Genomic DNA, 18,027 nt, shown 5'->3' with positions numbered 1-18,027 from the left:
ATGAGCCAGTGTTTGTCCCGAGCAGTTGAAATGGTGGCTGCAAGGAAGCATCCCGTTGTCTCTCCATGGCTGCCACTGCCATCCTCCCTCGTAGAAGCAGGGCAACGTTGGGTAGGAAGAAAGGAGGAGCAGAGCACAAGGAGCACAAAGTATTATTATTATGTTAATAACATAATAATACTTTGTGCATCCGCATTGAATTTTACCCCTTTCTAAGATCTATTTATTGGTGTGTGTTTTTCTTTTTGTAAATCTAGCAAAGAATAAAATCAAATCAGGATTAAGAGTTTAAGTGGAGGATGTGTGTGCTGTGTCCCGTTGGTGTGGTGGTGGAGGAGATGCTCTGTGGGGTTGGGGGGAACCAAAAATGGGGGGTAAAGGAAGGTCAGTTGGGAGGGGAGTGAGAAATGTTCCTTTTTTCATCTGAGGAACGTTGGAGGACTGGCGGAGTTTTGTTTGGTTTCTAGGAAGAAACTACCTTTTCAGAAATGGCTGCTTTCTGATCATGTGAACGCCCTCAGAACAGAGTTCTTCCTTGCAGGTTTAAATTCAAGGTTTTCTGTAGACACATATAAATGTGTTATATGCTCTCTCCTCTTTTCTTTGGCACAGACCCAGTGAAGAATGTCAAAAGGAGCAAGTTGGGACATGTAGGCAGCAAAGAAAGAGATTTACATATTTTTCTGTGACTACCATAATGTTATATTTGTACTCTAACCTTAGAGATAAACTGGGTTCAATGTTTTGCTGTGAATCCATCTTTCTACTGCCTGCTTGTAATCTTTTTATTATCTTTCCGTGTCCAAACAACAAACCACGATCTGTTCTTTCCAGTCCTGTATATCTTGTTGCCATTTTCAGTGATGCATCATCACTAATTTCTGTTTGGTGGAGTGGAACTATGAGAAACGTGATTTTGGAAGTTTTGAGGATATTGTTTTATAGCGTGATCCTCTATTCAGAAGTAAGTTCCATGGCTGTGAGTAGACCTTACTTCTAGGCATCTGGAAACAAGATTATAGCTTTACAGTAGGATTATTATTTAAGTCCTTTGTTGGGGCATAGATTTGTTGACTTTATTCTGCTCTTAGGTACTATATGTCTGCCTGGTTACTAATACTATTTATCTTGGTATTAAATAAGAAGATAAGAGCTCAGAAGCCACATCTGACCAGACTTTGGCTCACACAAAGACTTCATTCCTTTTAACTTTGTCACATGTAGGTTTCCTTTTGATGGACAGTAAGTATCTTCAGGAACTCAAACATCATCCAATGAGTCAGTCGTTAATCTTCATGGTATTGAGCTGACTCAGCTTCCTTTCATTTTACACGAGTGCGGTAGTGTCCAAACTTTTTTCAAAGAGGGCCAGATTTGATGAAGTGAAGGGCCGTGGGGACCAGAGGGCCAACCAAGTTTGTTGACCTTTTTTAACATTGAGGTTGTTGAGGTTTGAGGTTTTTTCAGGATTTGACCCCAGGGAATAAACTGCCACAGGGGCCGGATTAAACCAGCCGGATTAGGCCCCCAAAATGGACTTTGGACATGCCTGGAGGGTCAGTTGTTGCTCTCATTATTAAATTTGTATACCACCCTTCATCTGAACATCATAGTGTGGTTCACAACATAAAAATACAAAATGAAAACACATAACATAATAAGAAGAAAAACAAATGACCCTCCTTCCACAAACAAAGCCATAGATTTTTTTTTAATCAGCCAAAAGCTCGGGAGAAGAGGAATGTTTTTGCCTGATGCCTAAAGATATGTAATGGAGGAGCCACACCTCTCAGGGGTAGGCAACCTAAGGCCTGGGGGCCGGATGTGACCCAATCACCTTCTCAATCTGCCTGGCGGATGGTATGGGAATCAGTGTGTTTTTACATGAGTAGAATGTGTCCTTTTATTTAAAATGCATCTCTGGGTTATTTGTGGGGCATAGGACCGCGTTCATTTCCCCAAAATATAGTCCGGCCCACCACATGGTCTGATGGATGGTGGACTGGCCCACCAACAATAGATCACATGGAGTAAGTGAAGTTAACTCTTTATTAGACTGCCAGACCCAATGAGCACAGCACCTCTTCTTGGTAGGTCTTGCCCCTATGAGGCACTCGCTAAACCTGAAGGCCCCTGCCTTCTCACAGCTGCCTAAGTCTTCTCCTCTCTGAGAAGACTCTCTGAGACGACACCGATGCGCCTGCCTTGCTCTTCCCACATGCAGCATACCTGCTCCTGCAGAGGGAGTGCAACCCCACCAATCCGGTCTAGGGACATGCCCACTAACAGTGCCTCAGCCTTATCTGGACTGAGGTTCAGTTTGCTGGCTCCCATCCAGCTAGTTTTTATCAGCCAAGACGGTCCAGGGTCCAGAGACAAGGGGTCGTCCTGACCGATCCATGCACAATGTTCACATCCTGTGCTGTGTGCCCCTAGCCTGGCCTGCCCCACCCCTGACACCATAGCTCCCCTTGCCCAGAACCAGTGCAATTGGCCATCACTGCTCTCCCGGGCTCCTCTCCTCCCAGGCACATCTTACGTCCCTTAATTTATACAACAACAAAGCCATTTTGAAATCACACAGCTTAAAGAGCAGTTTAAAACAATTAGGACAATAATAACAGCCACTGAACCTCCCTATAAAAACCCCTAAATAATACCCCAACCCAAGCATCTGTTCAGCTGCTCCAGCTTTCGTAGCTGGAGTCAGTCCAGGTCTTGTCCACCAGGCCAGATCTTCCAGGACTCACAGCCAAGCTAAAATATCATGAAAAGTTCTGCCATAAAAGCAGCAGCAGTGTTACACCATTAATTCCTGATTGTAGGTAGGCATTCATGCTAATATATTAGGGCTGCCATACATCCGGAATTTCCCTGACATACCCAGGGTTTGGCCCTTGTAAGCAGCGTCTAGGTGAAAATTGCTTAAATGTGCACGAAAATCCGGACATGAAGATGTCAGAAGTGAATATTTTGGCAAATTTACTTAGAAATAGCTCAAAACTTCTTTTTTTATGATTTTGCCCCCCCCCCCAAAAAAAAGACTCAACAACTTTGGCCCAAAATTTACAAAGCTTGGCAACTTTTGAGTCTACCCTATAATATATAAAAGAACAAAGGAGTTTTGAGGCATTTTGGTGCCTGAGATAGAACATCCAAATGACTCTGACCCACTGTCTGATGAACATGAAATACTGTCCACCGAGAAGTTCTCCTGCACAATCTTCATGAAATGAACATGAGCTGCTGAAACAGCACTGATCAGCTCTTGCAGAGCTCCTTCTGTTTCAGTGGTGCTTATGTAGGAGAACTTCCTAGCAGATCATCCCTCCTGGCTCAAGTCTTTGTTTCCACCCTTCTCCCCATAATGGAATCCCAAATCCCTGTTTGTGGCAGATTCATCTTTGAAAACATGTGTTACAGGATCACTGCAGCAAATAATGAGTCCCAGAGCTCCCCATGGCTCAGCTCTAAGCCTGTTTTGGACGTCAGTGATGAGATGTGAGGCATGCTGAATAATTTTCACTTTGGTCAAAAACTAAACAAAACCAACAGCAACATTCTTTTTATGTCAAGGAAGGGAAAGGTCAGACATGTGTGTATAAAGATACCAGATAAAAACTTCAGAAATAACACTTATTAATTCCTTGTTTTGGCCTTGTACATAGCATTTCAATGCCAGGTACAGTGGCACCTCGGGTTAAGAACTTAATTCGTTCTGGAGGTCCGTTCTTAACCTGAAACTGTTCTTAACCTGAGGTACCACTTTAGCTAATGGGGCCTCCTGCTGCCACCAGAGCACGATTTCTGTTCTCATCCTGAAGCAAAGTTCTTAACCCGAGGTACTATTTCTGGGTTAGTGGAGTCTGTAACCTGAAGCGTCTGTAACCTGAAGTGTCTGTAACCCGAGGTACCACTGTACTGAGGAAGAGTTTATTTCATGTATTTTTTAAAAAGTGATTTCTGTGCCTTCCTTCACCAAGAATGGCAACAAAATAAGGCAATATAAAACACAAGAAGCAGAAAGATTAAAATCATTATGAATAAAGCACATACTTGGCCACACATTAAACCTCGCTTTGCAGCCCTCACCCAATAAGACAAAGCTATTGCGAAGTATGGAACTAAGTGTGAGTTTTCACAATTAAAGACCTACATGGAGGTTGCTTTCCTCATCTGTATCCCATGTGGGTCTTTGAATGTTTGTGCTGAGCTCCATGTGGGGAAAATAAACTGTTGTCTTGAAAGTCTTCTCACAGGGTTATGCCTTTGAGGCTTTCTGTGTGGTTGCTGGTTTGTGTATCAGAAGTGCAGCCCAGTCCCACAGAACTGGAAAGGGTTTTCCCTACCTACAATGGAGAAGGCAGGCCTGGGCGTTTTCCGTAATGTAGAGCAGCAGAGTAGTCTTTTACCTTTTACTTGGAAGTAATTGTTTCATTTAACTGGGACGCGGGCGGCACTGTGGGCTAAACCACAGAGCCTAGGACTTGCCGATCAGAAGGTCGGCAGTTCGAATCCCTGCGACGGTGAGCTCCCATTGCTTGGTCCCTGCTCCTGCCAACCTAGCATTTCGAAAGCACGTCAAAGTGCAAGTAGATAAATAGGCAACACTCCGGCGGGAAGGTAAACGGCGTTTCCGTGCGCTGCTCTGGTTAGCCAGAAGCGGCTTGGTCATGCTGGCCACATGACCCGGAAGCTGTACGCCGGCTCCCTCGGCCAATAAAGCGAGATGAGCACCGCAAGCCCAGAGTCGTCCACGACTGGACCTAATGGGCAGGGGTCCCTTTACCTTCAATTGTTTCTTTTAGAAATGGTGGCGTCCCATACATTTTATAGCGCCTTAGGGTGTAAAAACAGGACATCAGTATGTGACCATTGCTAACAGTAAAGGTTCTGTTACATTCCCAAGACCCTCCTTCCCTTCGGTCGGTGGTCCTCTGGTGTGCGGTAGAGGGGCCAACACGCAGCCGGATTCTACGGAAGTTTCTTTGGATGTGGTTCCTACTGAGTGCGATGGGATTTAAATTTAGGATTACTGTTTTGAACCATCCATGCAGATGCCAGGAAGGAAGAGCAAAAGAGCAAATTCTAATCTAAACAGAAATAGGAGTGCAATGGCTTTATCAAGATCCAGGTGAAAGACTTCTGGGAAAAGATTTATAATGAATTGAAAAAAATGCTGAAATATACATTTATAAAGAAACCAGAGGCCTTTCTTCTTGGAATAACAGGTTTGGAATTGCCCAAGAAAGATGTGAATTTATTTTTGTATGCCACAACTGAGGCTCGTATTTTGTTAGCTAAAAAGTGGAAAACCCAAGAATTACGAACAGATGAAGATGATGGATTTTTTGGAGCTAGCCGATCTAACCGGAAGAGTCCGTGACCAGAAGAAGGAGGAACACCACGAAGAATGGAAGAAATTTAATCATTATTTAGCTAAATTTGTTAAGCTAAACTAACTGAAAACAGCTTGCAGATACTTAATTGGCTTAGGATTTTATTTAAGTGATGAATTAATATGTTTAATTTCATAATGTGAAGATTTAAGGATGTTAAAGTTAAATTTTATAAGAACTGTGATTTGGAAAACCGTTAAAAGGACATGCAATGAAATGCAACCAAGAGGAAGCGAGGAAGTCACTTAACAATGTTAATAAGAGTAATTTTTAATAAGGCTATGATTTATGTTTGTTTGTCTTATGTGTTTGTTTATAATGTTGTGAAAACTAAAAGATTTTTTTTTTGGAAAAAATAAAATAAAAGGAGCGGGCTGGATTTCGGCTTCCACACAAGCCCCCTCCCCCGCTCCAAGTGAAAGGAGAAAAGTGAAAGCGGGGGAGAGAAAAGGGGAGTCGATGTCCGAAGCAGCAGGGAACCTCTCTCCGCCCTGGAGGGCGATTCTGAAGTTCTCCAGCCGGGCGCAGGAGCGGATGATCCGCGACAGCGTTGCTGCTGCTGCTGCTGCTGCTGCTCCTCGACGGCTCTCCGCCCGCGGCTGCGCAGCGTCCACGACCAGCAGCCGTCGGCTTTTCGGCCGCGCTGCCCTCCCTGCCCGCCGGGGCGGAGCCGGGCCCGGCTGGGCGTCGCCGTCGGGCGAGCCTATAAAGGTCCCGTCGGGCGGCGCTGCGCTCCGGGCGGCAGTTTGGGCGCGAGCGCGCGGAGATGCGGCGCGCCAGCCGAGACTACGCCAAGTACTTGCGCGGCGCCGAGGAGCCGGAGGGCGCCCCGCCGCTGCCTTCCCTGCCCGCGCCCCCTCCGCCGTCCAGCGCGCAGCCCTCCGCCGCGCCCGCCTCGCGCTCGCTGCTGGCCGCGCTGGCGCTGCTGGGCCTCGGCCAGGTGGTCTGCAGCATCGCCCTCTTCCTCTACTTCCGAGCGCAGGTAAGCGGGGATCCCCGGCCAGGGATGCGCGCGGGCGCACCGACGGCGCGCGGCTCCCGGGGCGCTGGGCGGGCGCGGCTGGAGGGCTGGAGCGCAGGTCCCAGGGCAGGGGTCTGCAACCTTTAAGACGAAAAGAGCCACTTGGATCCGTTTCCGAAGAAAAAAAACTGGGAATCGCAAAACTCGTCATTATAAAAATAACTTTTTTATTATTTCTTTGTTTGACCCCTCAGAATTACTCCTCCTCATAGAAATAAACGTTAAATTAACAAGTTACCTTTTTTTTTTGTGTGTGTGTGTTCTTCACTCCCCTTCAAAACATTGACCAGCGTACATGCCCCTTACAATGTAGCGGGCAGGCGGGTGGGAAGGTGACGTCGGGACGGTGCGTGACTAACGCACGCACCGCCCCCACGCGACGTCACAGCCATTACAGCGCCCGCCACAGTGGGGAGTGTCGGGGCGCACAATGCGCCTCCTCCCCTCGCTAGTATCCGCCCCGGAGCCGCGACAAAGGTGTAAAAGAGCCACATGCGGCTCCGGAGCCGCGGGTTGCAGACCCCTGTCCCAGGGGAAGGCTGACCATCAGCTCAATGGCTTGTTGTTGTTGTTGTTTAGTCGTGTCCGCCTCTTCGTGACCCCCTGGACCAGAGCCCGCCAGGCACTCCTGTCATAAGGTAAAGGTAAAGGTACCCCTGCCCGTACGGGCCAGTCTTGACAGACTCTGGGGTTGTGCGCCCATCTCACTTAAGAGGCCAGGGGCCAGCGCTGTCCGGAGACACTTCCGGGTCACGTGGCCAGCGTGACATCGCTGCTCTGGCGAGCCAGAGCCGCACACGGAAACGCCGTTTACCTTCCCGCTGGTAAGCGGTCCCTATTTATCTACTTGCACCCGGAGGTGCTTTCGAACTGCTAGGTTGGCAGGCGCTGGGACCGAGCAGCGGGAGCGCACCCCGCCGCAGGGATTCGAACCGCAGACCTTTCGATCGGCAAGTCCTAGGCGCTGAGGCTTTAACCCACAGCGCCACCTGCGTCCCCATATGACTCCTGTCATAGCTGTCAATATTTCCCTTTTTTAAAGGGAAATTCCCTTATTCCGAATAGGATTCCTCGCAAGGAAAGGGAAAAATCGACAGCTATGACTCCCGTCTTCCACTGCCTCCCGCAGTTTGCTCAAACTCATGTTTGTAGCTTTGAGAACACTGTCCAACCATCTCGTCCTCTGTCCTCCCCTTGTGCCCTCCATCTTTCCCAGCATCAGGATCTTTTCCAGGGAATCCTCTCTTCTCATGAGGTGGCCAAAGTATTGGAGCCTCATCTTCAGGATCTGTTCTTCCAGTGAGCACTCAGGGCTGATTTCCTTCAGAATGGAGAGGTTTGATCTTCTTGCAGTCCATGGGACTCTCAAGAGTCTCCTCCAGCGCCATAATTCAAAAGCATCAATTCTTTGGCGATCAGCCTTCTTTATGGTCCAGCTCTCACTTCCATACATCACTACTGGGAAAACCAGAGCTTTAACTATGCGGACCTTTGTGGGCAAGGTGATGTCTCTGCTTTTTAAGATGCTGTCTAGGTTTGTCATTGCTTTTCTCCCAAAAAGCAGGCGAGGTCAATGGCTAGCTTGGGCCAAAAGGGGGTGATGCGCCGTTGGGTGTGTGTGTGTGTTTATAAACCCTCTGAAAAGCACATGTAGCTTTTTTTTTTAACAAGACGTTCAAATTCACTGCTTGTTGAATAGCGCCTGTTTAACTGGAACGAGGATGAGGTTGGTTTCAGGCAACGTCACTCTATGGTTGTGGATGCCGTCGAACTTGAAGGTGGCAACTTCAGGCTTAATATTTCATAGAATTGTAGAATTGGAAAGGACCAGAAGATAATCTAGTCCGTGGGTAGGCAAACTAAGGCCCAGGGACTGGATCTGGCCCAATCGCCTTCTCAGTCTGGCCCACGGACGGTCCAGGAATCAGAATGTTTTTACATGAGTAGAATGTGTCCTTTTATTTCAAATGCATCTCTGGATTATTTGTGGGGCCTGCCTGGTGTTTCTACATGGTAGAATGTGTGCTTTTATTTAAAATGCATCTCTGGGTTATTTGTGGGGTATAGGAATCCGTTCTCCCCCCCTTCAAAATGTAGTCCGGCCGCCCAAAAGGTGTGAGGGACAGTGGACTGGCCCCCTGCTGAAAAAGTTTGCTGACCCCTGATCTAGTCCAGTCCCCAGCAGTGCAGGAATATGCAGTTGTCCCATAAGGGCATCGAACTTGCAACCTTGGAGTTATCAGCACCGTGCTCTAACCAACGGAGCTTAGAAAGTTGCATCCAACCCACAAGCTTCACAGCTTTCCATTAAGTCGGGAAAGGGCAGAGGGAAGAAGGAGCTGCTTTGTATCCTTCTGCGACTGAGGATGCCCATGCATGGAACTTCAGCTTTGATTTTTGCTGATCAGTTTGGCAACTCATGATTAGAAACTTGAAGGGGATCATGGCTGCCATATGGTTGGAAGCGAGTTGCTTAGATCAGTGTTCCCCAACCTTGGGCCTCCAGCTGTTTTTGGACTACAACTCCCATCATCCCTCGCTAGCAAGACCAGTGGTCAAGGATGATGGGAATTGTAGTCCAAAAACAGCTGGAGGCCCAAGGTTGGGGAACACTGGCTTAGATGTTTTGGAAACTGGAAAGACAGAGATGTAAATGTCTCATGGAAAAATAACCTGGTGATTGCTGTTAAACCTTAGCTCTGAAACTGTGTGGCTGTCAACTCAAGCTCAAGGAAGCAATCCACTTTAATACAATTGTGATTGGTTACTGTGGGGCTGGGATTGTGCCCAGACATGGATCTAGTAACTTTCTTAATGCAGAGAGAAAGCCAGCTGAAACTGATTCTTATTGCATTCACTTTGGGAAAGAGCTGGATTTTTATGACTGGTATCTGTTAAAAATTTTTTTATCTCTTAATCCTGGGAAAAGAATTGATACTGCTGAATAGATTCAAGAAGAGGGCTTCCAGAAATGCCTTCTTTCATCTCTGAAAGAGAGAACCTCACACCACAGAAATCTAGAAAATAAAGAGGGGTTTGTTGTGGGCAGCACAAATATATCTGCATTGCCGGGGTAGAGGAGGCTGCTTGTAGCATCGGCTTTCTGGTGGTTTATGCTGTGGTGCTGAAAAGATTTTTCTTTCTTTCTTGGAAATTGCCCTGTGCATTGGTTGAGTTCGCTTTTTTTGTTGTTTTGGCTTAGCGTTCTGAAATTTCTCAAAGGAAGTTAGAGGCTGATGTTTGCTCTTATCTCCCCAGAGGTAGAAGCAAATTCTGGTTTTGGGTTTCTCTCTTCTTCCTGATGAACGAAACATTTCTTAGTAGTGCAAGGCAGTAATGCTGCGCTGTAGAAACGTTTGTACAAATGTTATAGAATAAATGCAAGGGAGATTTCCCCCTTGGGATATTAAACAGCTTGCCTTACAATAAGACAAAAAGCATAAATATTGGGATTCCACCCAGATGGCTCCTTTTAAGCTTCAAATAACCACCCCAATCCAGGATGCGACCATTCTGCTGAAGCTAGTAGTCTGGGTCTGGTCAGTACCTGGATATTTCAAGGGAAGCACCTCGAGGTTCATGATGGAAGGAGCTCAAGAGGGGTGTACATGGCTCTTCTGCTCCCCATTTCACCCTCACAACAACCCGGCGAGGTAGGTTAGGCTTAGGGATAGTGGCTGGCCCTAGATTGCCCAGTGAGGTTCATAGCTGAATGGGGATTCGAACCCTGGTTTCCCAGGCCCTAGTCCAAGGGTCTGCAACCTTTAAGACAAAAAGAGCCACTTGGACCCGTTTCCGAAGGAAAAAAAACTGGGAGCCGCAAAACCATTGCGACATTTAAAACAAATATATCTCCGGAGGCGCGATCTGACAGCGGGCAGGAAGGTGATGTCGGGACGGTGCGTGACTAATGCACGCACTGCCCCCATGCAACGTCACAGCCAGTACAGCGCCTGCCACAGTGGGGAGTGTCGGGGCACACAATGCGCCTCCTCCCCTCGCTAGTATCTGCCCTTGAGCCGCGGCAAAGTTGTAAAAGAGCCACATGCGGCTCCGGAGCTGCGGGTTGCAGACCCCTGCCCTAGTCCAACACTTTAACCATTATGCTCTTGTATATCTAGGGTATTCATCTGTTAGCTCATGTAAATCACTTCACTGAAACTTGCGCTCTTCACAGATGCGTTGATAACTTAAATGAAAGGTCTCTCCCCCCGCAGTATTGGAATTCTGAGGATGATAATGTTGACTGTCTGTGCAACTGCATAGAACAGACCAGTGAGGTGTATTAAGGAAGTAACCTGATGTCCCATCCGACTCAGTGGGGTTTACTTTTGAGTAAGGCTTCCCTTTATCTGCCATGCTTCGGATTGGGCTGCAAGTATTTCTTCATCCGCTACAGCTTCCATTCACAAAACCCCTTTTAAGCCGCCAAATGTGCAATTACACCAATGTCAGCTGTGCCATATACATTGCATCTAGATTAACTGGTGGCCACAAACCCAGGGAGTCAACATCTGGGTCCTGGAAAGGCAGTTCAGTTGGGTAAGACAGCCTTGTGAATGTGGAATTGTCAAGTAGATAATATTTTCTCATTGACAAAAAGCATTTGATAACTTAAAGTTGGAGTCTTTTCCTTTGGGCTTTCATTTAGTGCCTTGGAACGCATGCAAACTAAACGCCTGGTGTCACTGCGTTCCTGTAGCCCATGTGGTGCCAGCTGATCATTTTGGACGATGGCATTTCTAACTCCAGGCTGGCCGAAGCTGATGGCAGCTTTTGTCCAAAATATCTGCAGGGCATCATGTGGGCTCCCTCTTCTGCAGCCTGTTGGTTTTAATTTGCAACTCTGCACATTGGGACGCGAGTGGCGCTGTGGGTTAAACCACAGAGCCTAGGACTTGCCGATCAGAAGGTCAGCGGTTCGAATCCCCGCGATGGGGTGAGCTCTCGTTGCTCGGTCCCAGCTCCTGCCAACTTAGCAGTTCGAAAGCACGTCAAAGTGCAAGTAGATAAATAGGTACCGCTCCGGCAGGAAAGTAAACAGCATTTCCTTGTGCTGCTCTGGTTCGCCAGAAGCGGCTTAGTCATGCTGGCCACATGACCCGGAAGCTGTACGCCGGCTCCCTCGGCCAATAAAGCGAGATGAGCGCCGCAACCCCAGAGTCGGACATGACTGGACCTAATGGTCAGGGGTCCCTTTACCTTTACCTGCACATCAGCGTTCTCCAACTTTGTGCCCACAGACATTTGGGCCGCAACTTCCATCCTTGCTGATCCTTGGCCACACTCACTGAGGTGAAGGGAGCTACAGTCTAATAAATATCCGGAGTGTTTTCAGAGCTCAGGGCAAATCACTCTCTGTTGCTTTTGTTCCCCCCTACCCCCTCCTCCTCTTCTTGGGAATGGTGGCAGCACCCTCACCTGCCTCCCAGGCTTGTTTGGGCTGTTGCAACAGTGAAGCCCCACAGTTTCCCATTTTTTTCTTTTGCAGGAGCACTGCCTCCAGGGTTCTCCCTCTCCTCCTCCTTCCTTACCTTGCTTTATGAAGAAAGGAGGTGGAAAGCCTGCCTGGGTGGCCAGGAAGTGTTCTGGCTGTCATGGCAATGCCTCCCCCCACGCCACATGCAAGGCTTGGGATCATAGAATCATAGAATCCTAGAGTTGGAAGAGACCACAAGGGCCATCGAGTCCAACCCCCTGCCAAGCAGGAAACACCATCAGAGCACTCCTGACATATGGTTGTCAAGCCTCTGCTTAAAGACCTCCAAAGAAGGAGACTCCACCACACTCCTTGGCAGCAAATTCCACTGTCCAACAGCTCTTACTGTCAGGAAGTTCTTCCTAATGTTTAGGTGGAATCTTCTTTCTTGTAGTTTGGATCCATTGCTCCGTGTCCGCTTCTCTGGAGCAGCAGAAAACAACCTTTCTCCCTCCTCTATGTGACATCCTTTTATATATTTGAACATGGCTATCATATCACCCCTTAACCTCCTCTTCTCCAGGCTAAACATGCCCAGCTCCCTTAGCCGTTCTTCATAAGGCATCGTTTCCAGGCCTGGGATGCTTGTCCTGATTCTCTAAGTGCCCTGGGTACCAGTGTTTGGGGATGGATGAGGTTCCGAGGTTCATATCTGATTAATTTAAAAAACACACCTATTTCTGAGGTGTGACTCTCTATTCACCGGGACAATAAAATGGCACATTTGGGTTTGACTCTTGTTCAGTTCACCGGTACTTTTTAAAAACTCTGTCCTTAAGCACTAACCTTAAAAAATGGTTTGTTTACTGGTGCCTCAGAACAATTTCAGATGGGTTGATACAGGCCTGAACGAGCTACGTAAAGATGAGCCACCAGACGTGAGTTGTGGCCTGGGCCTTGTTTGCAGAGCCTTCTCTGTCTGGGCAGTTCCTGGCAGCTAGCCAAAGCAGACCGCTAGCCGAGTGCCTGGTGGGCTCAGCAGGTCAAAAGTTGTGCAAACTTGGCTTAATCACAGATGTCTTGCCATTGGAATGCAAAGTTCACACAGTGAACAATATTGTAACTTGGAGAAATGCTATCTGCATTCCGTAATTTTATAGCTCTGTCTGTCATATTTGCCCCATAGAGCACAGAATGAATTTCTTTCTACATGATAGAAAAAGAGGTTGAGCTCAAATCACGTTTTTATTCGTTTTGGCTCTCCCAGCATCAAATAACAGCCAGTGTAGTCCAACAAGCAGGCAACAAACCATTTATGCTAGTCTGTAGCACAGCCACATACAGAACACCATGTGCTGCTAAGGTCGCCCCATCTAATAAAAATTTGGAACCGAAGAAGGAAGAGAGTGGCTGGTGGGAGAGACCTTTGTGCACCTTGTTCTGCAGATAAGCAAGAGTCTTTTAAGTTGCCTCCCTAAGCATAATTTAACTTCTGGAAGCAAAAGATGACCAAACAGCTTAGATGGATCAAAAACAGCTAAAAAAATTCGTAGCAGTAATATACACTTTGGATGTTCATACTTGGAAGAAGTTGAATATGGACCATTTAACTGCCATTGCTGATCGCTTTTACCAGACTTCCAGGGGAATGTCAGCACTGGGTTTAACTGGGGCAGAGTCCACAGGCGACTGTTGGAAATGGTGTGCTAGAATGGAAAGACCCTGGCATGAACTGGCAAGGCAGTTCAAATTCTCACTTTGTTTGAGATGAGGCACACTGATAAAATATCTAGGTCAGGCATCCCCAAACTCGGCCCTCCAGCTATTTTAGGACTACAGTTCCCATCATCCCTGACCACTGGTTCTTTTAGCTAGGAGTGATGGGAGTTGTAGTCCCAAAACAGCTGGAGGGCCGAGTTTGGGGGTGCCTGATCTAGGTAGAGACTGAGTTCTGCCTTTACCACATCTCTCTTGCTTCTTGGAAATTTGCACGCTAATACAAATTCACGGTCTGAACTAGCCAGACATTTCAAATCAGCTGCACTCAGTTTCTTCATTTGGAGTAAAATTCTTTAGAAATTTCAGATTGGTCCACAGTGTCATTGGATTTTAGATTTTAATGATCTCTGTCCTCATCTGAGAGAGGCAGTATGTACAGGAGATGTGAGAACCAATACTCCGAATCCACTCTCCTTGTTCTCCTACAAGGATGGAAATTTGTCGTGCTCTTAAACATCAAGTGACATTTTTAAGTCCAAGCTGAAGGACTAGTGGCAAGGACTAGGGGCAGAGGGGATGAGACCGACGATAAGATTCCTATGTTCAACTGTCACCCAATGTGTCACTTAACAATGGAAGGAAAGAAGGGAGTTGTTTTGGCACAGAGATGCTACTCATCAGTTTCTGTGCATATTTGAATGTTTGTGCAGTTTAATGCTTCCTTCCAGGTTAAATACGACTTGCTGGAGTATCCGTGATTCTTGTATCTTTGTCCTTAGTGTCTGGTCCTCAAAAGTATACTGCATCTGAATTTATAAAGCATTTTGCTAACAGCTGCCTATCATTGTGACTTGTGTTGTATCATGTATGCTCCAGAAATCTAGAGAGCAACACGAGCTTGAAAACTCAAGGAGTTTCAGAAAGCAACTGTAGTGTGGCAGGGATGGGGGGTTGCTCTTAAGAGCAAATGCAAGGCTACATGTGAACAGCACCTCTTGACTTGCAGCCAAGATAATCTCCTTTCTGCCTTTAGCAGCACTTAGATCAGGGGCCAGCAAACTTTTTTCAGCCATGGGCCGGTCCACCGTCCCTTAGACCATGTGGTGGGCCAGACTATACAGTACAGTGGTACCTCGGGTTAAGTACTTAATTCGTTCCGGAAGTCCGTTCTTAACCTGAAACAGTTCTTAACCTGAAGCACCACTTTAGCTAATGGGGCCTCCTGCTGCTGCCGCGCCGCCGGAGCATGATTTCTGTTCTCATCCTGAAGCAAAGTTCTTAACCCGAGGTAATATTTCTGGGTTAGCAGAGTCTGTAACCTGACGCGTATGTAACCCGAGGTACCACTGTCTTTTGAAAAAAAAAAAAATGAACAAATTCCTGTGCCCCACAAATAACCCAGAGATGCATTTTAAATAAAAGGACCCATTCTACTCATGTAAAAACACACTGATTCCCAGACCCTCCGCGGGCCGGATTGAGAAGGTGATTAGCCGCATCCGGCCCCTGGGCCTTAGGTTGCCTACCCCTGACTTAGATGCTGGCCCCGAAGCCCATTCAGAATATGTAGCCTTTTTCTGCCACCTCCACCACAGCTGCCTCAAGTTTAGCAACTTTTATCTGTTCCTCATGTTTTCTTTCATGTTTGATGCATTTTTCTTAATTTCACCAGTTGCCCAGTCTTTTGCAGGTTCTTACTATGGTTCAAGTACAGAATATAAAATGTATTTGCCACCTGTTAGCCACCAAAACTTTCTGACATGCTTTTAATGACATACAACACTACATCTTTGGCTTTTGCTAATTATAATATTATGATTGTTCACCTTTGGTTCAACAACTCCCCCCTTTTGCTATATTCCCTGCTTCCCAGTCTGTGGAAAGTTTACATACGCAACCTTAAACTGGTTGATGAAGTTTGGTAGCTAGGAAGCAACTCGTAAATCTTAATAAAATTCTCATAAACATTCCTTGTCTTGCTGAAGTTGTTAGCTAGATTGTGTTGCACAGATTTGTAGGCACATTTGCGATGGCATCACTCACACGTCCCTCTGTTGCTGTCGCCTCCTGACTGACTGCCCATGCTGGGCTTCCATCCAACATGGCTTCATATGGATCTAGTAGATCTGATTTTAAGAGTTTGAGCCACAACCCTCCCCACTTTTTCCAGCTTGCGGTGGCTAGTTTAAAGCCCTTCCCTCAGCCAGCTGCAAAGTTGGTGATATTTTTTGAATGTCTTGTTGTTGTTGTTTAGTTGTTTAGTTGTGTCCAACTCTTCGTGACCCCATGGACCAGAGCATGCCAGGCACTCCTGTCTTCCACTGCCTCCTGCAGTTTGGTCAAACTCATGTTGGTAGCTTGGAGAACACTGTCCAACCATCTCGTCCTCTGTCATCCCCTTCTCCTTGTGCCCTCAATCTTTCCCAACATCAGGGTCTTTTCCAGGGAGTCTTCTCTTCTCATGAGGTGGCCAAAGTCTTTTAATTTCGTGACTGCTGTCACCATCTGCAGTGATCATGGAGCCCATTAAAGTAAAATTTCTCACTGCCTTCATTTCTTCCCCCTCTATTTGCTAGGAGGTGATGGGCCCAGTGGCCATGATCCTTGTTTTTTTGATGTTGAATGTATAGTGGCATCAAACTTTTAAAGTGTTACATATGTGGGTCCCCCTCCCCTTCCAGGATTTTTGAAGCCCAGATTTTGCACTGAATTCACTCTGTGTTAGAGCTTAGCTCCCTTCTTCAGGGCCATCTTGTAGCTTGAGGTCTTGGTTTATGAAAATCTTAACCACATGTGAAACCATACACCAGAGTGAAAAGTGCATGTTGTTATCTCAAACAGGAAACAGAATGGCCCTGTGAATCTCAACCAGGAAGCTGTGGTTGCTTACCTGTTTTTGTATTTTGCATGAGTAAGAGTTTTTACTGTGCTAGAGAAAGTGGAACATGGGTGAAACTCTGAGGACTGGTTCACACAGTTGTTTTCATGGACCCAAAACACTCTACATGGTTGACCTTGAGTACCTATGTTTGGTGATCCCACAACAGTAGATGAATGCACTGCTTTCCATTGTTTTGTTTTATTTATGAGTTACTTCCTATGAGACATAACAATAAATATATATAGAAAACAATTGCTTATCTAGAAACAGTCATAATACTTACATATATAAAAACATTTTAAAACACACGGACACACACACACACACACACACACACACACACATGAGTATGGCAGTAGGTTTTTTTATGCCTGTGGGAGCAATTCTTTGCACAATAAAACAAGCTGGTTCAGGTTAAGGATAAAGAACACCAGGTCCAAACTCTGTTCAGCAGTGGATCCTTTTGGGAATTGTAGGGACAGAACTACACAACCAGTATAGAAATTTATTCATGTATGCAACTACAGTGGCAAGAAGACGTCCCAGCAAAAGAAGAATGGATACCAATATTTAATGAATATGCAGAAATGGCAAAACGTACTGGAAAAATAAGAAATCAAGATAACAAACTTTTTATAAAAGAATGGAAATGGTTTATTGAATATTTACAAAGAAACTGTAAACAGATAAGAACATTAGCAGGATTATTGTACAGTGGTACCTTGGTTTGCAACCATAATCCGTTCCGGAGGATCCGTTTGTAAACCAAAACAGGTTGTAACCCAAGGCATGCTTTCACCAATGGGGCCTCCCCCCCAAATTTATTCGTAATCCAAAAAAAAAAGGGTTGTAATCCAAAAAGCAAGGTACCACTGTAATGATCTGCAGTTTTATAAGAGTATACAGTATATTTAAAGTAGATGAATAAGTGAGCAAATTAAGTTAATTTGGATATGCAGAAAATGTTAAAAATAAATTTAAGGAACCGCAGAAAGAGGGGGGAAGGAAGTCAAGTTTTGAAATGTTAAAATGATTGTAAAATTATTGAAATGTATAAAATTGAAAAGCATAAGTACAACAACAACAACAACAACTCTTCAGTAGTGGGGCAGCTGCTGGGAAGTCAAGCTTTTAAAGTAGTCTTTTTAGTTACACCAGCTTTTGCCAGCGTAAATTTTACTGAGTTGCCAGGTCATGTGGACAAGCAGAAGGGGCTTAGGAGCGATCCTATCTTGTCCCTCTCTGGTCCCACCACACACGCCCAGGACCACGGGGGCATTTTAGAGCTGCCCAATCAGAATGCAAGGGGAGCTTCTCAGCCACCGAGAAGAAAACTTCTCCCCAGTGCTATTTTTCCTAGAAAAAGAGGTGCCGGAACTCAGCATGAACACCTCACTCGTTCTCTTATCATCGCAATGGCGCCCACCTGAGAGGTGCCGCAACTGAGTTCCGACTGCAAAAAAGCCCTGTCTATATCTATCTATAAATATTAGTGGATGGATAGATAGATACATACATAGAGTGGGTGGCCGTGGGTGACATTCTGCTATGGATGCTTTAGTTGGAATTCCTACATTTCAGGGGATTA

The 18,027-nt window shown here is 46.2% G+C and overlaps 1 protein-coding gene across 1 annotated transcript in view; it reads left to right on the top strand.

Moving 5' to 3' along the window:
* Positions 1-6,165: 6,165 nt before the first annotated feature.
* Positions 6,166-18,027, top strand: part of TNFSF11 (TNF superfamily member 11) — a gene marked incomplete at its 5' end in the record, with an annotated part of 28,704 nt that continues 16,842 nt past the window's right edge. The window contains one exon of the mRNA XM_079983658.1: positions 6,166-6,381. Coding sequence (XP_079839784.1) covers positions 6,166-6,381 — 216 coding nt within the window. The remainder of the gene's footprint in view (positions 6,382-18,027) is intronic.

The sequence above is a fragment of the Podarcis cretensis genome (genome assembly GCF_951804945.1).
Source record: "Podarcis cretensis genome assembly, chromosome: 7".
Classification (NCBI taxonomy): domain Eukaryota; kingdom Metazoa; phylum Chordata; class Lepidosauria; order Squamata; family Lacertidae; genus Podarcis; species Podarcis cretensis.
This window is presented reverse-complemented; position numbering and strand designations above follow the sequence as displayed.